At 45.7% G+C, this 18,543-nt stretch overlaps 1 protein-coding gene across 5 annotated transcripts in view; it reads right to left on the reverse strand.

Moving 5' to 3' along the window:
* Positions 1 to 13,813: 13,813 nt before the first annotated feature.
* The window catches only part of TANC1 (tetratricopeptide repeat, ankyrin repeat and coiled-coil containing 1), a 740,414-nt gene continuing 735,684 nt past the window's right edge, over positions 13,814 to 18,543 (reverse strand). For all 5 annotated transcript variants that reach the window (XM_085645503.1, XM_085645500.1, XM_085645502.1 and 2 more), the window contains one exon: positions 13,814 to 17,346. In XM_085645503.1, the coding sequence (XP_085501629.1) occupies positions 15,897 to 17,346 (1,450 nt within the window). In that variant the 3' untranslated portion in view covers positions 13,814 to 15,896. The remainder of the gene's footprint in view (positions 17,347 to 18,543) is intronic.

Genomic DNA, 18,543 nt, shown 5'->3' on the forward strand with positions numbered 1-18,543 from the left:
ACCCTACTTACTAAAACTCTCGCCAGAGCAGCGCTAAAGCGCTGGCTCAGACGAGACCTAAAAAGCAACCTTCCATGTTAAAAACTGTAGCTCACATTTATGTAGAGGTTCAAAGGGAGGACCCATTAGTCTTGTGAGAACTGTGTTTAAATTCCACACAGGTGAGGGTAGTACTCTGGGAGGAATTATTCTTTTGAGGTCTTCCATAAATGCTTTGATGGCAGGTACTCTGAAAAGCGATGAGTGTTGCCTATTTTGTTAATAGGTCACTATGGCAGCGAGGTGCAACCTAATAGATGTATATTCTAAGTTACACCTTTGGAGATGTAGTAGGTAACCTATGATGTGTTGGATAGACACATCTAGGGGATTGATGGTGGTGTTATGACAATATATAACAAATCTTTTCCACTTGGCTGCATAGCAGGCTCTAGTGGTGGGACGTCTAGCCTCTTTAATAACGTTCATACAGTCAGGGGGAAGGTTAAGGTAACCGAATTCTAAGACCTCAGGAGCCAGAGGGGTCCGGGTGTCTGATCTCTCCACGGTTCTGGGTCAAGAGGTGTGGGGAAGAGGTGCAGTTTTTGGTGCGGAACTACAGAGACTTCCAGTAATGTGGTGTACCACGGTTGTCTGGCCCAAGTTGGAGCAACTAGAATGAGAGTCAGTGAGTGTTGCTGTAGCTTTCGCACCACCAGTGGAATGAGTGGGAGAGGCGGAAAAGCGTACGCAAATCTGTCTGACCAATTCATCCATATTGCATTGCCTTTGGACAATGTGTGTGGAAATCTGGCGGCGAAGCTTGGGCATTTGGCGTTTTCGTGTGTGACGAAGAGGTCTATGTGTGGTTGGCCCCACATTTGAAAAAATGGTTGAAGAACTTGTGGATGAAGTTCCCACTCGTGAATCTGTTGCGTTTGACGGCTTAACAGATCGGCTCTGTTGTTTTGGACTCCTGGGACATGTTAGGCTAGGAAAAAAATGTTCTGCGGTATAGCCCATCTCCAAATGCTTTGTGCTAGTTGAGAGAGCTGTAGAGAATGTGTCCCACCTTGTTTCGGTATGTAGTACATGGCTGTCATGTTGTCCGTGCGGACTAGGACAGCCTTGCCTGATATTTGCTTCTGGAATGCCTTTAGGGCTAGGAATATGGCTAGTAACTCCAGGTGGTTGATGTGGAGTAATTTCTGTTGAGGAGTCCACCTGCCCTGTATGGTGTGATGTAAAAGATGAGCTACCCAGCCGCAGAGCGATGCGTCTGCTGTCAGGACGATCTGTGGAACTGGCTCTAGGAACGGTTGCCCTTTGGAAAGGTTTTTGGTGTTCCACCACTGCAGAGAGCGATGAGTGCGACCGTCTACCAACACCAGATCTGTTAACTGACCTTGAGCCTGGCTCCATTGGCGTGCTAGGCACTCTTGGAGAGGACGCATCTGGAGTCTTGCGTGAGGCACTATGAATATGCAAGAGGCCATCATCCCTATGAGTTGCATGAACACTCGAGCTGGAAGAGAGTGTTGAGGGTGAAATCTGGTTATGAGGGTTAGCATGCTTGCTATCCTGGCTGGACTGAGATAAGCGAGTACTTTTGAGGTGTCTATTGTGGCACCTAGGTAGTGTTGTATATGGGACGGTTGTAGATGAGACTTTGCGGGGTTTACTGTAAACCCCAAGTCGTGGAGCAGTTGAGTGTGGTGTACACACTGATTGTATGAGCTGGCTTTTATGAGCCAGTCGTCCAAATATGGGAAGACGTGAATGTGTTGTCTTCTTAGATGAGCTACCACTACCGCCAGGCACTTGGTGAATACCCAGGGTGCTGTGGTGACTCCGAAATGGAGTACTTTGAATTGGTAGTGTTGACCGTCCACTACGAACCAGAGATATTTCCTGTGAGATGTGTGAATGGGAATATGGAAGTAGGCGTCCTTGAGATCTAGAGTGGCAAGGAAAGTCGCCTTGTGAAAGATGAGGAAGGACCTGCTGAAGTGTGACCATGTGAAAATGGTCTAAGTGTATGTAGAGGTTTAGGGATCTGAGGTCGAGAATAGGTCTGAGAGCCGTCCTTTTTTGGTATGAGAAAATACAGAGTAAACTCCTGTGTTTTGTTGGTGCAGGGGAACTGGTTCTATTGCACTCTTTTGTAGGAGGGAGATAACTTCCTGCTTGAGCAGTGATAAATGTTCCAACAACATTGGGCGCTGTTTGGGTGGTATGTTTGGGGGGGGGGGGGGTAGAGGTGAGTTCTAGACAGTAACCTGATTGAACGATTTGTCTTACCAACCTGTCTGTGGTGATGTTGCTCCAAACAGACAGGAACTGTTGTAATCTTCCCCCGACTGGAGTGGAATGGGCCGGGGGAACGGTGGGAAGTCATTGGGTAGGGGTGGAGGCAGGGCAGGTGTTGTTGGTGTTGCCTCTACCTTTGTTATTGTTGCCTCTAGCCTCCTCTCTAGTAACCTCTGGTGAATGTAGACTGGGTGGGAGTCTTATAAGAGGTGGATGGGTTGTCAGAGGAGTAGCCTCTGGAGGTGCCCTTATAAGAGGAACGACAAAAGGAACGTCTGCGAGTTTGCGATTGCAAGCCTCCCATTGAATTAGCTGTATCTGTGACCTTCATCTTTTCAAGGGATGAATCTGCTTTAGGGCCAAATAGGTGTTCCTGATCGAATGGTTGGTTTAAGATGGAACTTTGTACTTCAGGTTTAAAACCTGAAATGCATAGCCAGGCATGTCTACGCAGGAGAACACTTGTGTTGACAGCTCTGGAGGCGGTATCTGCCACGTCCAGTGCACAACAAATGGGAGTTGTTGGTTATGAGTTTCCCCTCCTGTATAAGGTGATTGGCCTTGTCCTTATATTTGTCTGGGAGGTGTTGCAATAGGGTTTCGAGCTGGTCCTAATGTGCCCTATCGTACCTGGCTAACAGTGCTTGAGTGTTGACGATACGCCATATGTTAGCTGCCTGTGATGCGGTTCTTTTGCCACAGGCGTCCAAGAGTTTGGACTCTTTATCGGGGGTGGAGCTTCCCCTGATGTCTGAGAGTTGGCCCTCTTTCTACCATTGGAGACTACAAGGGAGTCTAGTGGTACGAGGCCCTCAATGTAAGCTGGGTCTACTGGGGTGGCCTTGTACTTTTTCACGAGCCTGGGGTTAATAACCCTGGCCCTAACAGGATCTCTAAATACCTCAGGTGCATGCTTGGTGACTCCTTTAAGCATGGGCAGAATAGTGGTGGACCTTTGTGGGTTATCAAAGGTGTCCATAAGGAAATAGTCTTCCACAGGGTCAGTATGCAAGTCCATCCCGTGGTATTGGGTAGCTCTGTGGAGGAGCTGATGAACACCCATTGTGTCCTCCGGAGGTGAAGGCCTAGAGGGGTAGATGTCATCCTGTGGAACATTAGGGACTTCTGGCGTACTGTAATCTTCCCAGGGGTCAGGAGAATAAGGTGGACCCCCTAGTGGCTCATCATCCGCACCCCCTCCTGTGTCATCAGAGGTGTAATCATCATCCATTGGTGGAGGAGATGGTGTAGGAGAATGGTGTGGTGGGGGAGGAGGTGGAGAAGGGACCCTGAGGGAAGATGTGGCAATGTCCCTTTTTTTTGGTGGTGGAGCCGGTACGGGCGTATCCAATGGTCTCTTCTTTGTACTCAAAGTCAGCTGACCAGTTTTAGGGTCTTTTAGAAGAGTTTTCTGTTTAGGGTTTGGTCTAAATAGCTCTTCTGATAAAGGGTGGTCTTTCAGCATCGACCGTTTCGGTTCGGCAGACTTGTGCGGCACCCACTCTGGAACGGTTTTGTGCTCCTTTGGCTTGGAACTGTGATGTTTTACAGTCTCTGTGGGCGCTTGTGGAACCAGGTGTTTTTTCGGTTCTGAGGCTTTTTTCAGTTCCGAAGGGTGAGAATCCGAAGCTTTAGCAATCGGCTTTTTGCTCGGATCTAAGAGTTTTTGGGACGGTGCCTGTAGATTTTGTTGGCGAGTGCTTGGATGTGGAGGCAGCGATCGGCACGGAGGAGGAGGGCGGTTTCTTTTTCGGTGCCGATGACCGCTGCGTACTGATGGCAGACTGACTCGAGCCCGAGTCGCATGAAGGTTTAGTAGGCTTCTTTGCCGGGCCCGAGGGTGGGGCATGGGAAGCAGTCTCTCGGTGTGCACCTGGGCCCGAAGGTGAAGGTGTGACCGAAGCCTTTTTCGATGGTGTAGGTAGGGGGTCGGAGTTGACGTCTTTACTTGCGACCCGCTGCCCAGGAGTGATGTCCTCGAGGTCGGAGGCGCTGACAGGGCCTTCTTTGATCCGCTCCTGTTCTGGTACATCGACGCCCTCCTAGAAGATGTCATCAGGAATGGGTGCTGACGAGCGAGCCATTGTTCTCCTGGTTCAACTATCTCTAATGGTCTTCTTGGAGCCGAAAGAGGCACAAGCCGCACAGTCTCTGGCCTCGTGCTCCGGTGACAGGCAGAGGTTGCACACCTCATGCAGATCAGTGTGGGGAAATTTCGACCCACATTGAGGACATTTCTTGAATGGCGTCCTTTCCATGAGCCAGATACCAAGGCCCAAGTAGGCCCGAAGGCCTTTGTCGACGACCGGAACCAAGGACTTCGATGTTGAAGAGATGCGCGACGACTAGGGATCGCGATCAAAAACAATACCGGAGAAGGGAGAAGGATTGCGTTTCGAGAGTGGAATCGGTGACGGTTCCAAACTGGAGCGCGAGAAACACATCCGAGCCCGATGGCGGAAAAAAACAATCTGAAGATGGAGCCGATGCCCATGCGCACTATCATCCAAAGGAGGAGTCACCTATCTCGTGACTTCCAAAGACTTTTCCAGGACAAAAACAAGTGCAAACATCCGGGCCCAACTCCAGATGGTGATCTATACATAGTGTGTGATCTGCAGCTCATATGCCTCGAACCAATAGTTTTGCAGCTTGTATCTATTATAGATGCACACACTGTCTCTATCGCACCATTTACTGGTTCGGCTCAACCACTAGATCTTGGAAATAAAGATAGCGTATTTTTCCTGTTATAGAACCAGTTTATTGACATTTGTATATACAGAACAAAATCAAATAATGGTACTACTTATACCAAACCAGCATGTATGGCATGCCATTGGTCTAAAGAAGGACAGCTTCTAATAGCAGTCAGTGGCGTTTGAAAAGGACTAGAGGAAGCCCAATGTGGCTAAACTTTTCCCAGCTGAGCACACCACGGTAATTCATCCAGGCTCCACACCTTTCCAACCATTCCAAGGGCATCCCCAGCCCTCATATTAGGATCCTGAGGGTTGTACATTCATGCAGAGTCCCTTTTTATTTGAGGATGCTTGCTGTATCCACCAGCCTCCAGTTCTGACCATTGGCTCGCTCCAGAAGTCACCTCAAAATAAGAAACACCTGTTCATATCTATTTACACCTAGGTTTTCTGGTATGTTCAGGAAGAGTCATCCATGAGATAAGGTAAATCCGTTGATCCAGCATTTCCGAGAAGATGTTGCCCACTACCTCTCAGTACACCTGGACAACTCTACAGGTCCATATTGTAGGGAAGAGGTTCCCTTCATTACATAAGCATCATAGATATATGGTCAGAACCACATATACCTTGTGCCATAACCAGATCTTAGTACAGTATATGCCTTGTAAGTAGATTATTGTTTAAGCCTGCTCCCTGGTGGCAATCTCTCTCAGGGTCGTAATGGCTACTAGCCCCCCATCCTCGACCAGCAGCCACACACTGACCTGAGTACAGGACATATGTCCAATGCACAGAGGACCAACGTCATAAAAAGCCTAGAGAACATTTTATCGGGCAATCTTCCTGTGGGGAGTGTGGCTTCTAAGGGATTGAAGTCAAGTCTGTCCTGGTGGCAATGTATGGATAAACTGCAATGTACAAAAGATACTGAGTATGACGACTCCCATACGTCCCTTGTAATTCGCCAAATAACTTCATGCAGTTCTGGGGGATTGTTTCTCCCAGGTAAGACATCCCTAGGGCAGGGGGTTGGTGCTTTGAATGGATAAAGTTTTTTTTTTAAGCTTCTTTTTTTCTCCAGGGTCACTTTACTCTTACTGGCCATCATGGCTGGCAACGATGGCAAGAAGTGTTCATGAGTTGGGGTTGGATTATAGTCAATTTTAAGTGACTGTTTTATTGATGGAAGTGACATATTGGTATATGCTATGTGATACAATAAAGATATTTAAACCTAACAGATCTCTTACATCAGAAGGGAAATATCACCAAGTATTGCAGTGAAGATGGATGGGAAGGTCCTCTTATATTGTAAACAATACCATTAGGAGGGCTTGACTTAAGAAAACATCATCACTGCATGTTGATACAACACTGCCTGATGGCGACTAACAAGCAAACACCAGTCACAAAGGGTTAAAGGTATCCAATGTAATACAATCACATTAGACAATAAGCATTTGCAATGAAATAGGTCTCGCAATAGTGAAAGTTTGAGCTATTGGCGTTGCTAATAATAATGCAACGCCAATAGCTCAAACTTTCAGTAATTCGAGAACTATTGCATTACAAATCAACCGCGGCACTCGTGCTTTAGCTTCAAACATCTGAAGCTAAAGCGCAGGTGCTGCGATTGCTTCAAAAGTAAAGAAATAGAAAAAACATAGCTTTTTTCTATTTCTTCAATTTTGAAGCAATCGCGGCACCTGTGCTTTAGCTTAAAATGTTTAAAACTAAAGTGCGGGTGCTGCCATATTAACAAAAGTAAATAAACAGGAAATAAATTTGGCCCCACAAATTACAAAAGAATGGCACGGCCGTCATTATGTTAGGTGAGGTGTGCTGTGCTGGGTACATTTAAAAAAAAAATATATATATATAGGGCGTGGCCAGGCAAAATGGCCGGGTGGACGTGATTCACCTCGGCTCCGGTGCCTAAGAATTGTTTGTAGTGCTTAAACGGAGCGTTATCGTCTCCAAACCGGAGCGAAGTTCGAGGGGAATCATGCGGTAAAAGAGGTACGGGTTGGAGAGGGTGAGCGGTGCCAGAATTGAGGCATCCGCTGAACTCGGAGTGCAAGTAGCGGAGCTGCACGACCTACAAAATGGCGGCGGTGCCTGGGACGCCCGATGGTGTTTGCCGCGGCAGCCGCAGTTTCCCCCCACCTGTGATGCGGACCGAGAGTAGCAGAGGTGAGCAGCGGGGACAAATTGAGGATTCCGGGAGAGCAAGAGGCGGATTGACTGCGCTGCTGTATGTGCCCGCCTGAAGCCTCGTGTCCGCTGCCAGCAGGACTTCACAGATTGCCAGTGCAAGCAGCCAACTTTCACTGAAGAGGTCAGCCTTGGAAGCAAAACACTTCTAAATGAAGTGTAGGGGCCTGGGGGGCTGAGACGTGCAGCGGGGGGCCAGACAAGAAGTGCCTGATCTCAACATGGCACCCAGGCAAGACATGCCTGACCTCAACATGGCGCCCGCCGCTTAGAAGAGAAGCAACATGCAGGAGTGTAGCTAATTGCCCCACTGGAGATCTGCCTGTAAGAGTGCCCAATGATGCTGGATAACGGAGAGCGGGAGCCTTGATGTCTTAACCCCCAACAGAAAGGAGTGGTGCTCGCTGTTGTTATCGCAAGTACTGACCCTAGGCTTTAGCACTGGGGAGGGGCACAAACATAACTCCTTTGAGGGGGAAAGAGCACCCCCCAGGAATTGTTAGAGCGACATGCAGGAGGGAACGGCGCTTGAGAGGTGACACGAATAAGGGGTGAAGGCTCCTCCATCAGCGGAGGGAAGAAGTGAAGGGGCTGCATTTATGCCACCGCAAAAAGGCCCTGCTAAGGTTTCCAGCTATTTCACTATCTTAGAAAAGTAGTAGTCGCAGGACCGGGCTGACGATGCCGCGGCCATGGCTCTCACCAAAGAGGATCTAATTGCTTCCCTCAGGGACTTCAAGGCTGAGGTCGGCGCAGAGATTAAAGTGGATATCAAATCTTCCATCGATCAACTGAAAGCTGATCTCGGAACATCTGGCAACGCTCCAACAGGACCTGGACTCTGTAGACACACTAGTGCTGGACGTGGAGGCACAAGCTCAAGAACTAGATAAAAGAATGTCTGTCTCCCATGATAGAATGCAGGAGCTTCACACCTAGTTACAGTCAGCGCTGCTAAAGACCGAGGATCTCGAAAACAGAGCAGGAAGAGATAACATCAGGATTAAGGAGCGGGAGGAGGGGGCAGAGGGATTAGACCTGGAGGCATTTATTGAGGCTCTCGTCGCAGAAATTCTGGGGGCGAACCTGATGAAGTTAAAGATCGAGCGGGCGCATAGAGTGGGGCCCAAGCCCAGTGGAGATCAACGTTGCCTGCGCAACGTTCTGGTGAAGCTTCACTCCTTTAAAGTGAAGGAGGCCATCCTGTAGGCCGCCAGGAAAAAGGACAAGATTTCATTCCAGGGCTTTCGCTGTTCCCTCTATCAGGATCTGGCGCCCTCGACAATTCTTCAGCGGCAGCATTTCGACCACGAAACTAAGAGCGGACTAAATTAAATTCAGATGGACTTACCCTTTTGGCTTGGCCTTCGAATTAACCAATAAAATGAAGCATGTCACAGAGCTAGAGGATGGTCTGAGGCTCGTGGGGCTCCCTCTGGGGCCAGAAGACCACACAAGAGGCCCTTCCAGTGGGAAAGAGAGCAACAAGTCTTCGCAGTGGAACGTGAGTTTGAAGGGTCATCAATTCAAGAACTAGAATTATCCAATTTGGAACTCCTGGTGGGGAGGAACTGATGAGGGGAGCCCGGCATGGTTTACAAGCTCTACAGAACGGAGTCCTCACCCAGAGGGCAATGAGAAGTCAGGTATCGCTTTTGATGCTTCTACAAGCACCTATACTCGAACTCTGCAGCTCTGCAAGATGTTTTGGCCATCGATAATTGTTTTTGAGAAACAGCCAGGGCTCCATACCTGGGCCGGACGCCCTATATCACGAACCCTATCTTCCAAGACTTTATGGCCAAGGGAGCACGAGCTGTCCGGCGCAGGTTTTGGGTATTTAGGTATGTTAACTGTTATGGGGGGGAAGGGTATTATGGAGGGCGACATATGGTTTCTTAGGGTCATTGGACATGCATCATCATTGGCTTAAAAAGCGTTTTCAAAAGCTGAAGAAGCTAGGTTTATTCCCTTAGTAGTAAAATATGGAGGGATGGTGATTTTGTGGCTTCAGGTCCAGCCTGTGCGGGTGGGGGTCAAATTGGGACTATGCAGATTGCAATAGCTTCCTTGAACGTAAAGGGCTTAAATTCACCCCTCAAATGCCAAATCGTTTGGAAATATCTCTTGGATCATCCCTTTGAGGTGGTGGCCCTACAGGAAACACACCGAGAGCAGGAGGAGGAGATAAGGTTGCGCCACAAAAGTTATGTTTTTTACAGATCCTCAACGACTACGAAACACGGGGGTAACTTTACTTTTTCACTACTTTTCCACATTTCAACCAGAAGCCATAAAGTCAGACAAGGAAGGGAGGATTTTCATGGTGAAGGGTTTTTTGAGGGGGAATGCCGTGCACGTTTATATGGGCATACACACCTAATACAGGTCAGCAGGCGTTCTTGTCTTCCCTGCACAATATGTTGAGTGTGCTTGTTGAGGGTCCGACAATATTGATGGGGAACTTCAAACTCACGTGGCATGCAGATATGGATAGCACTCATCCACAAAGAGTGCACACAGGCAGTTTCCCCAAATCTGTTAAACACTCCATACATGCTATGGGTTTATTAGATGTATGGCGGGAAGTACACCCTGAGACCAAAGATTACTCGTTTTTCCTCTCACGTTCATCAAACATATTTGAAATTGGATTATATATTTATAAGTCAGGGGATATTGGAGTCCCTCCAGGATGCAAAAATCCTGTGATCTCTATGTCTGATCACAGCATAGTTGTGATTAGTTTAAATTGGGATAAGGGCGCTTCCAAGATGTTAAGATGGTACTTTTCAGTCTCCCTGACGAGCGACAAACTAATGGAGAATGAACTGCAAGGGGCTATTGCGGAATTATTTCGTATAAACCAACCACAGGATATTTCTCCCCTGAATAACTGGGACACGTTCAAAGCGGTCATAAGGGGGGAATGTATGGAACTTAACTCCGCTCTAAACAAACAGAGAGCTAAGGAGAGGGAAGCTCTGGAGGCGGAACTGGAGGCTGCTGAGAAGGAACACAAACAGAACCCTTCTCGTCCGTTGCAACGCATACTGAGTGCCTTTAGGGGGAAGGTAAAAGCAAAATTGCCCCTCATACAGGCCCATAGCACTCCTGAATCTGGATGCCAAAATATACTCTCCGATTTTGGCGGCGAGGCTAGAGGACCTGTTATCAAGCGTAATACACCCTGACCAATCCAGCTTCATGAACGGCAGACAGACTCGCAGCACATCCATAGGACCCTGCATTTGATCGAGAAAGCATCCAAATTTAAGATCCCAGTGGTTGTGGTGAGTCTGGATGCTGAGAAGGCATTTGACAGGGTGGATTTGGCCTTTCTGACGCTAGACACCGACAGAGAAATTCGTACAGAGGGTGGGCTCAATGAGGGGAGTGACTTCCTTTCTCTACAATCTTCTTCTCACTACCACACATGCACCGAGACCCCGATACATGCAGACATGGGACCAGTGAGCAGAGAGAGAGATCTCAGATCTCAGAAGCAGAGTGGAAGCAACTGTGGAGGAACCTGGCCAAAGATAACCATTCATTAGATCTGAGGGAAGCACACTACAAGATTCTCTTTGATTGGTACCTATATCTGACCAAACTCAAAAAGATCTTTCCAGAGACATCAGACTTGCGCTGGAGAGGATGCGGTCTCTTAGGGGATTTCTGTCATATTTGGTGGGATTGCCCTACGATACGTCTCTTTTGGGAGGAAATCCTATCACATATGAAGGATATGCTGGGATACCCTACTCCAACAACCATGGAAGGTGCCTTGCTGGTCTTGAGAGGGCCAGAGCTAGAGCACCAAACCAAAGTTGATAGAGCCATTATGGGAGCTTGCTCGGGAGCAGCCAAGATAGCAATTGCAGCGGGCTGGGAAAAATAAGCAGCACCTGCACCCTCGCAGTGGCATTCTTGACTCTGGAAAATTCTGACCATGGAAAGGATGGCGGATATCTTTAGGGATGAATATAAAAACTTCAAATACAAATGGGGCTCGCTTGTCACCTATCTGACAAAAGGCCTCCCCTTGGCGGTCTGCCCACCTTCACTACGTGATATGCACCTGTTTCCGTTTTAGTTGAGAGACGTGGGAACACACGGCTGGACCAGCAAATCACTGGTAAAAAACAGAACGATGATGGACACATATATTGGACCTAGAGACCAATAATCGCAAGTTCTACTATTCGTCCTCTAGTTGTTCTTTCATATGGGGGAGGGTGGGGACATAATGTTTTGGGACTGTTTGATAAATTTATCTTGTAGAACAGGATGAGCGGGCATATATAGAAGGAGTTGGGCTGATCCCCTTATTGCTAGAAACTGTATCTTCGTTAGATAGTCATCTAAGCAGGGGATTTGGTGCTCTTTTCTTGTCAATGTGAAATGCAGTCATAATGTATGCTTAATAAAAATAATTTTTATAAAAAAAAAAATATATATAAACATTGCGGGAAAGCATGTCCTGCCTGCAACAGCATGCAGGAGAAAGCCATGTAAGCAAATAGTGCTCAGAGGCTGTAATTAAAACGTACTGAGTAACAACACATGTACCATGGGGTGTCCTTAAAAGGCAGTACTAAGGAGGGACTACTAAGCCTACTGACCAATGAAAAGCCACCATTTACAAAGGACAGTGACAGGAGCCAGTTAAAAAAAAAAAATGGGTGTAAAGTGGGCGAAGCTTCATGCCCTTACCCTGAATACAGCGATACCAAAGGGGATGATGGACAGAGCGTTTGAGCAAATCAAACACTCACCCCCAGTCAACTGATCTGAGTTTAATCCATCATCATTCTTTAGCTCACTCCACCACCCCAGTTCAGACATGGCCATATGCAAATCAGTCTGACCCTGTGCCTCATAGGGACAGTCCAGCCCGAACTGCCAAGCCATGTCTTTCCTGGACCGGAAACAAGCATCCTGGGACCGGTTTTGGGTTCGTAACCCTCATCAGCCAGGCTATCTTGAATCCAGTGGAAAAGTGAGAAAGGGACCCACATCTGGGCATACCCTGCCAACTTAGGGCGAACAAAGCGATACCAAAGGGGATGATGGACGGAGTGTTTGAGCAAATCACTCACCCCCAGTCAACAGACTGATTTGCATATGGCCATGTCTGAACTGGGGTGGTGGAGTGAGCTAAAGAATGATGATGGATTAAACCCAGATCAGTTGACTGGGGGGGTAGTGTTTGATTTGATTCTGCGGGAATCTTATCAGCCAAAGCCTATTTTGTCCCAGTGCTAGAGGTGTCCTCTGAAGCTTCTCAATGCATGTTGATGCTGTTGAATCGTCAATGTTGCATTTGTCTGGGGCTTATTAGTAGGATCTGGGTCTTGGAGCAGTTTTGCTTTGAGCTACTTCCATTGCCCTTGTCCTGGGGACTCTAAGCCTTTGGAGGCATGCGTGAACACATGATGCTTGCTGCCGAATTTAAGCCACATTCAGGTGCAGGATTAAAATGAAAGGCCACAGCTTCTGAGCAGCTTCATGAGAGGTACACATTAATGTTAAAATGTAATTGGTGCGGGTTCTCAAAGAAAGGGGTCCGGTTTATACCTCGGTTAAGCTGCTCAGTATGGAACAAGAATAGTCAAGTGCAGGAACTGAAGCTTTGAAATTGTGATGTAATTTGATGAGCAGGATGTTTTTGGTGAAACTGCCAAAGACAGGAAAAGGTGGAGTTCGATGAGCATAGTTAATTAGGTCCCAGGAAAAGAACCTGTAAAGAGTAAAGTCCCTGACAGTCTCAAAGTGTTTCATATCTAGAACAGAATCCTAATTGATCCAGATCTAGCATGAGGTGAGATTCTAGGAAGTGTTTAGGCTGAGATACTGAATACTTCCCCCCCCCCCCGCGGTCTTGAAAAAAAGACAGCAGTTCCCAGGCAGATTTGGACAATAGTAGCCCGCTTGTCACCAACGGAGCTGTTCACTGTGTAGCTAGATACACACAATTGCTTTGATCAGGAGGGAAGAAATCGCCAATTCGGAGTCAATAGAGGTGGAGTACCTACAGGTGGGATTTAGATTGGTGGGGGGAGAGGGATGAAGCTGAAAATGGTCAAAGGAGAGGTAACTGCAGGATGGATTGCGTCTGGTTGTGTGCGGACATGAATAAAAGAAAGGAGGGTGAAGGAGACGAAAGGTGGTGGTTGCCTACCTGGTTGTGAAATATTTTGCATTCCCTGGACAGTTTTTATGAGGATGTTTTGGAGGTTCCAAAATAGCTCTTGGAATGGGGGGGGGGGAGGGGGGAAGGGGGGCAGGGAGGGGGGGGGGTTGATGCAGTGTGGTCCTAGGAAGTTTCTGATGGTTTCGGTTAGCTTGGAGGGTGCACGTTTTTGGATTCCTGGATTTTAACTGCCAAGAGGACATATTTGGCTCATGAGGACTTTGCATAATTAGCTTGTTGGAGTCGTTCTGTGAAGAATTGTTGCAATGCGAAGTCTAGTCTATGAAATAGTTGCTATTTATAAGTACCTGTATTTCAAGTTTATCGTTAATTGCTTGTTAATTAACAGAGACTCCACTTGCTTCAACACAAACAATCAAAATCTGGAATGAGCCATTTACAAAAAAAACTATATTAATAATTTTTATTCCATATGGAAACGTACAGTAGCTGTGCAAAAACAACAAACCTACACAACAGAAAAGAATGACAACACATGACGATTAAAAGGTAAGAAAATGTAAACAATAAATAAGTGACAGAAATTGTAAGCACTTTCAGTATAGAATAGTGAAACTGTATAATGTCATTTTTACAATATACACACGTACAAATAAAAGCTTGTTAAATAAATGACCGAAAAAAGATTGCAGTCTGTATAAACATTCCTCGATTACAGGGAATTTAGTTACACCTCTCCACTTTGAAATATGTTTTTTCAATAGAAACACTTTGATTCCTTGTTCTCTCGAATACATACCGTCTATCAATTTAATGAAACACATACACTTATTGCCTTCAAACAAAACACTAACTCCTAAAACCAACAAACTATTTTATTCCTGAACCTTACCCTCTCAAACATCCTATAAATCTCTCTGATCTTAGATACCACCTTAATGGTGTCTATATAAAGTGCAGTTACGGTTATAACTGTTACCATGCCATATTATTCAGTGCAATAACCTGTCTGGACAATGTCTACAAACACATGCAAATATATGGCTGCCATTTAATATATTTTCTTTTTTAAACAGTTATTATGAAAAAATAATGTTTTATTTACATGTCATAACATATGTAGGCTAGTTTGTAATTGCATAAACATCTGTCAGATTATAAATGTACAATGCATGAACTTTTATGTTCAAATTGCAAAAAATATGAAAAGTACAACATGTTCATCACAAGAAATCCATGCATACAGCGTATGCTTATCATAGAGGCATCTTAAATCTGTGGAATAATCTTTTACCCTAACAATTTTTTTAATGTTCCCTGCAATACTAGACAATTGTATTACATGTCACTCTTTAGTTTATCATACAAACGATTCCACCAGCCTAAATTCCTAATATCGATCACGTAAATAACATAGCTATCAGGACCACACTTAATTAAAGTTGTAGGTCAAACAACGTGACAAAATATATTGGTCTGCTTCTATGGCATGTTTTCTAGAAGTACAATTTTGTGCGGAAAATGTGGATTTTGCAAGCTGCGCAGAACGGCTTATCAGTGAATTTGAGGTGTCGTTACTTACTAATGGTCTCGGATTCCAATAATGTTTTGGAGAGCCTTAACATTTAAGGCGACTGATTAAACGATAAATAAATGAAATTTAATGCTTGTTTAACTTAAAGCGAAAATCACAGTAAAAGCTAGAACATTTTCAAACAGCTGGCATTGGTTTTATCATTAGTTACAGGATTTTGAAAAGGGAATACCACTAAACCGTCTGTCCCTATTAAAATAAATTATTGGTTATAACCTGTCCCTTCAAAGTTTTTTTTTATCCCTTCAGATGTATTACTCATGTAAAGTCCTTAGCACTACACTCAGTTAATCATGTAGTATTTCATATAATGTTGCCATTTTATTCTAAAGTGGTAGAATCCTATATTTCTATTTATACTGGCCAAAAATATATAATATACTTTGAATATAAGGTAACGATGACGTGTTTCAGCGACTTACGAAGCACCATTCGAAAAGGTTCCAGACTGAACAGTTTTGCGTATGGCTGTGTAATAGTCTGCCTAGGAGAACTACATTATCTGATAAGAATGCTTGTTAAGGGCCTCTCTCTACTTACGAACACGGCATGGAACATACTTATCTTCAATAGCAAATAGTTTGCACCACCCATCAAATTTCCTGCCCAGGTCAGTCTCCTCGGCCCCTTGAAGTGTGCCCAGTCTGGAAAGTGTAAAACAAAGGTAAGCTTAGCAAACCTGCTGAACATGAATAAAAGTGGTTGAGGCATCTTTCTTAATTTCTGATCCGTGGCACTTAGTGCGTGAAGACCAGAAATGCCTGAGAAAGACCCTGCTTCAACTGCCCCAAAAAACATGTGGCTGACGAGCAACACCTGCTGCTTAAAGCAATAGCACGCTAATAGCCCCATCATTACAGCTTATTGACGAACAAAGGTCCTCACAACATTGGTAAGGTTTTAGCTACAAAACTTGTTAGTGTTCAAAAATATTGGTTCAAACATTGGACTCTACAAAGGACCGCTTTGGTTTTGCAGAAAGAACATTAGTTAACTTTCTCTCTTTCCCATTGTGAGAAGGTGATAATTTTGAGATCCCCTCTTGATATGAATGTGAAATGGCCTTGTTTCTGGGTTCGTTAACAATGGTGGGGTGTAGGCACTTGGTCTCATCAACATCTTTTGAAAGCATGCCGTGGTGAGTACTTGCGCCAGGGGCTAAGGGTAAAGTTTTCATTTGATTGCTGTATCCGACTGGTTGTCTGGTTGAAAACTGATCACAGCTCGTGGATAACAGACATCCTGTAGCTGAACTGTTGGTAAGTAGCCCATCTGTTGCTAGATTATGCCAGCTGCGATTTTGCTGGATGTACTGCTGTATGGACCTGGCAGTTTTATCTGTGATGCCCATAAAAGGAGTTGGCCGTGGTTTGTGTTCTGCTGTAGCACTCAATGTCTGACCAGCTTTGCTCTCCTTGCTTCGTACGTCTGGTCCTTTCATACCATCATAAAAGCTGCTGCTTGAAGCTAAATTATGCGAAGAGGTGGATATATTTATGCTGCAAACTGGAGAAATTGAAGAGGTTGTGTTGACCAATGATGCATAGGGCTTTATTTCGCTGCAATTTATCTGGATTTCTTGAGCTGTCGATAAATCCATTGCTGGAGCAGAATGGATTGTCACCCTCTCTGCTGCTGAATTTGAGAAAGAACTGGACGAATGATACAAAGATGCACTTTCGGCTGCTTGTAAATATACAGACTGAGCTGATGGCAACCTTTCGCTTGACACAGCTTTATGAGTTCCAATTGAAACACTGCCATAGGAGAAAGCATGCACTGAATCTAAAGGTTGCATTTTACTGCAGGCCACATTTGCAGAATGTCTATCTGGTACAGGACTGGAGGGCGGATGCTCTGACAAAGTTTGCGCCTTCCCACTGAATGAGTTACTGGCAGTTCTATTGGCAGACTGTAGAGCGCTCATGTGCTGGTTCGTTTTAACAATTTGTGCCTGCTTTGGAGGTTGCATAACCAGCCCCTGCTGAGCCACTGCCTCTCTCATGTGCATATTGTTACCAGGGCTATCTTGAGGTGACACTGGCCTAGCCTTTGGTTGATCGCAATCATGCGACCAGTTGTGCGTCAGCACTGAGGGCTGGAAATGCTGCTGTATTAGTCCTTGCTGGAATGGTTCATCGTATTGTACTGGGTCCTCCTCTTTGATTTCTTCAAGACTAAGTGGACTGCTCAATCCTTGGCTCAGAGTCTCCTCGTCGTGATCAATGTCACTGTTCGGGGTAGCTTGCTGTGGCTGCTGCTTTTGTTGTGTTTTCTGCATCTGCTTACACTCATCTTCTACTCTGGTGTGAAGCCTCTTTATTTCATGGTTATTGGGACACAGCTTTACGGCCTCACGTAGATCAGCAAGGGCTGCAGAAAACTGTCTGCAAAGATAAGGTTGTGGATGTTAAACAAAGAGAATCAAAAAACATACATACATTAGAACATCAGTTAATTACATTTTTGAGAAAAGGTGAAGCTCTCAATGAAGAGTAAATTGAATTAAGAAACATACGGCCTGATTTAGAGTTTGGCAGATAGGTGTGTACTCCATGAGGTTGACTGAGTACTTTTCAAAGTACTCCTTCAAATTGACTAAGTCCCCATCTGCCAAATTCTGAGATGTCCGTCGGCCCAGCGGACATCTTTGACATTGGCAGAAACTGCAGTCACAGCGGTTCCTGTCAATGCATTGTAAGTTTATTGGATGGCTTTGTCAACATGACTGAGCCACATGGCAAACTTACAATTTTTTTTTTATTTTCCTAAACAAAAAACAAAGTTTTACCTGGTGGTGATGGGCAGTGAAAACTGACCTTGTGTTTGCCCACTCTAAATCAGGAGGGTGTACACATGGCCAACCCTCAGACGGCACTTACTCTGTTGGGTCATTGGAGGCTGATGTTGCATTGGAGACAAAGTAATCGCCACTGTCGGCATAATTAATGTTTGCCTGTCTCGGCGGAGAAGGTACTACGTCACTGTTGCAATGGAGTACCCTCTCTGCCAAACTCCTTAGTATTCAAAATCAGAGAAGAGTATGGTCCATTCACTCAGTACATAATCCTTTATGCATGGGACTATAGACTTTACAAGAGTTCCTGCTTTATACATCCTCTCTCAGTAATATTGCTCCCCTAAAAGTGTACCAGACCTTTTTTTTGAGATACACTGTTTTCCCCTCCACCACTTGTGATGGCCGGCTGGTCCGGAATGGAAAATATCACTCTGTAAGCATCTGTGTTTGTAGCGTGTAGTGCTGTGAAGTCAGATGCTTTTTTCGTCTGCTTTTTTACTTTATTGTCTCGTCGGTTGGTTTCTTGGTTGGCTGGTCCAATTATGCTCGGGGGTGACTTTAACTCAGTGACAGACGTTGCCCTGGATAGATCTTATCCCCCGCTCCTGACAGCGCCATCTGTAGGGATAGCTAGGGACCGAGGGACATGGCAAGCTTGCTGGGGGTTGGTGGACACATGGAGGGAGCATCACCCAGGCGAGAGTGACTATTCCTTTTTCTCCCCGCTTCATGAGTTGCATGTTCGGATAGATGCGATGCTGTGCTCCCCTGACTTACATGTGGT

This window comes from Triturus cristatus, chromosome 3_1 (assembly GCF_964204655.1).
Source record: "Triturus cristatus chromosome 3_1, aTriCri1.1, whole genome shotgun sequence".
Lineage (NCBI taxonomy): Eukaryota > Metazoa > Chordata > Amphibia > Caudata > Salamandridae > Triturus > Triturus cristatus.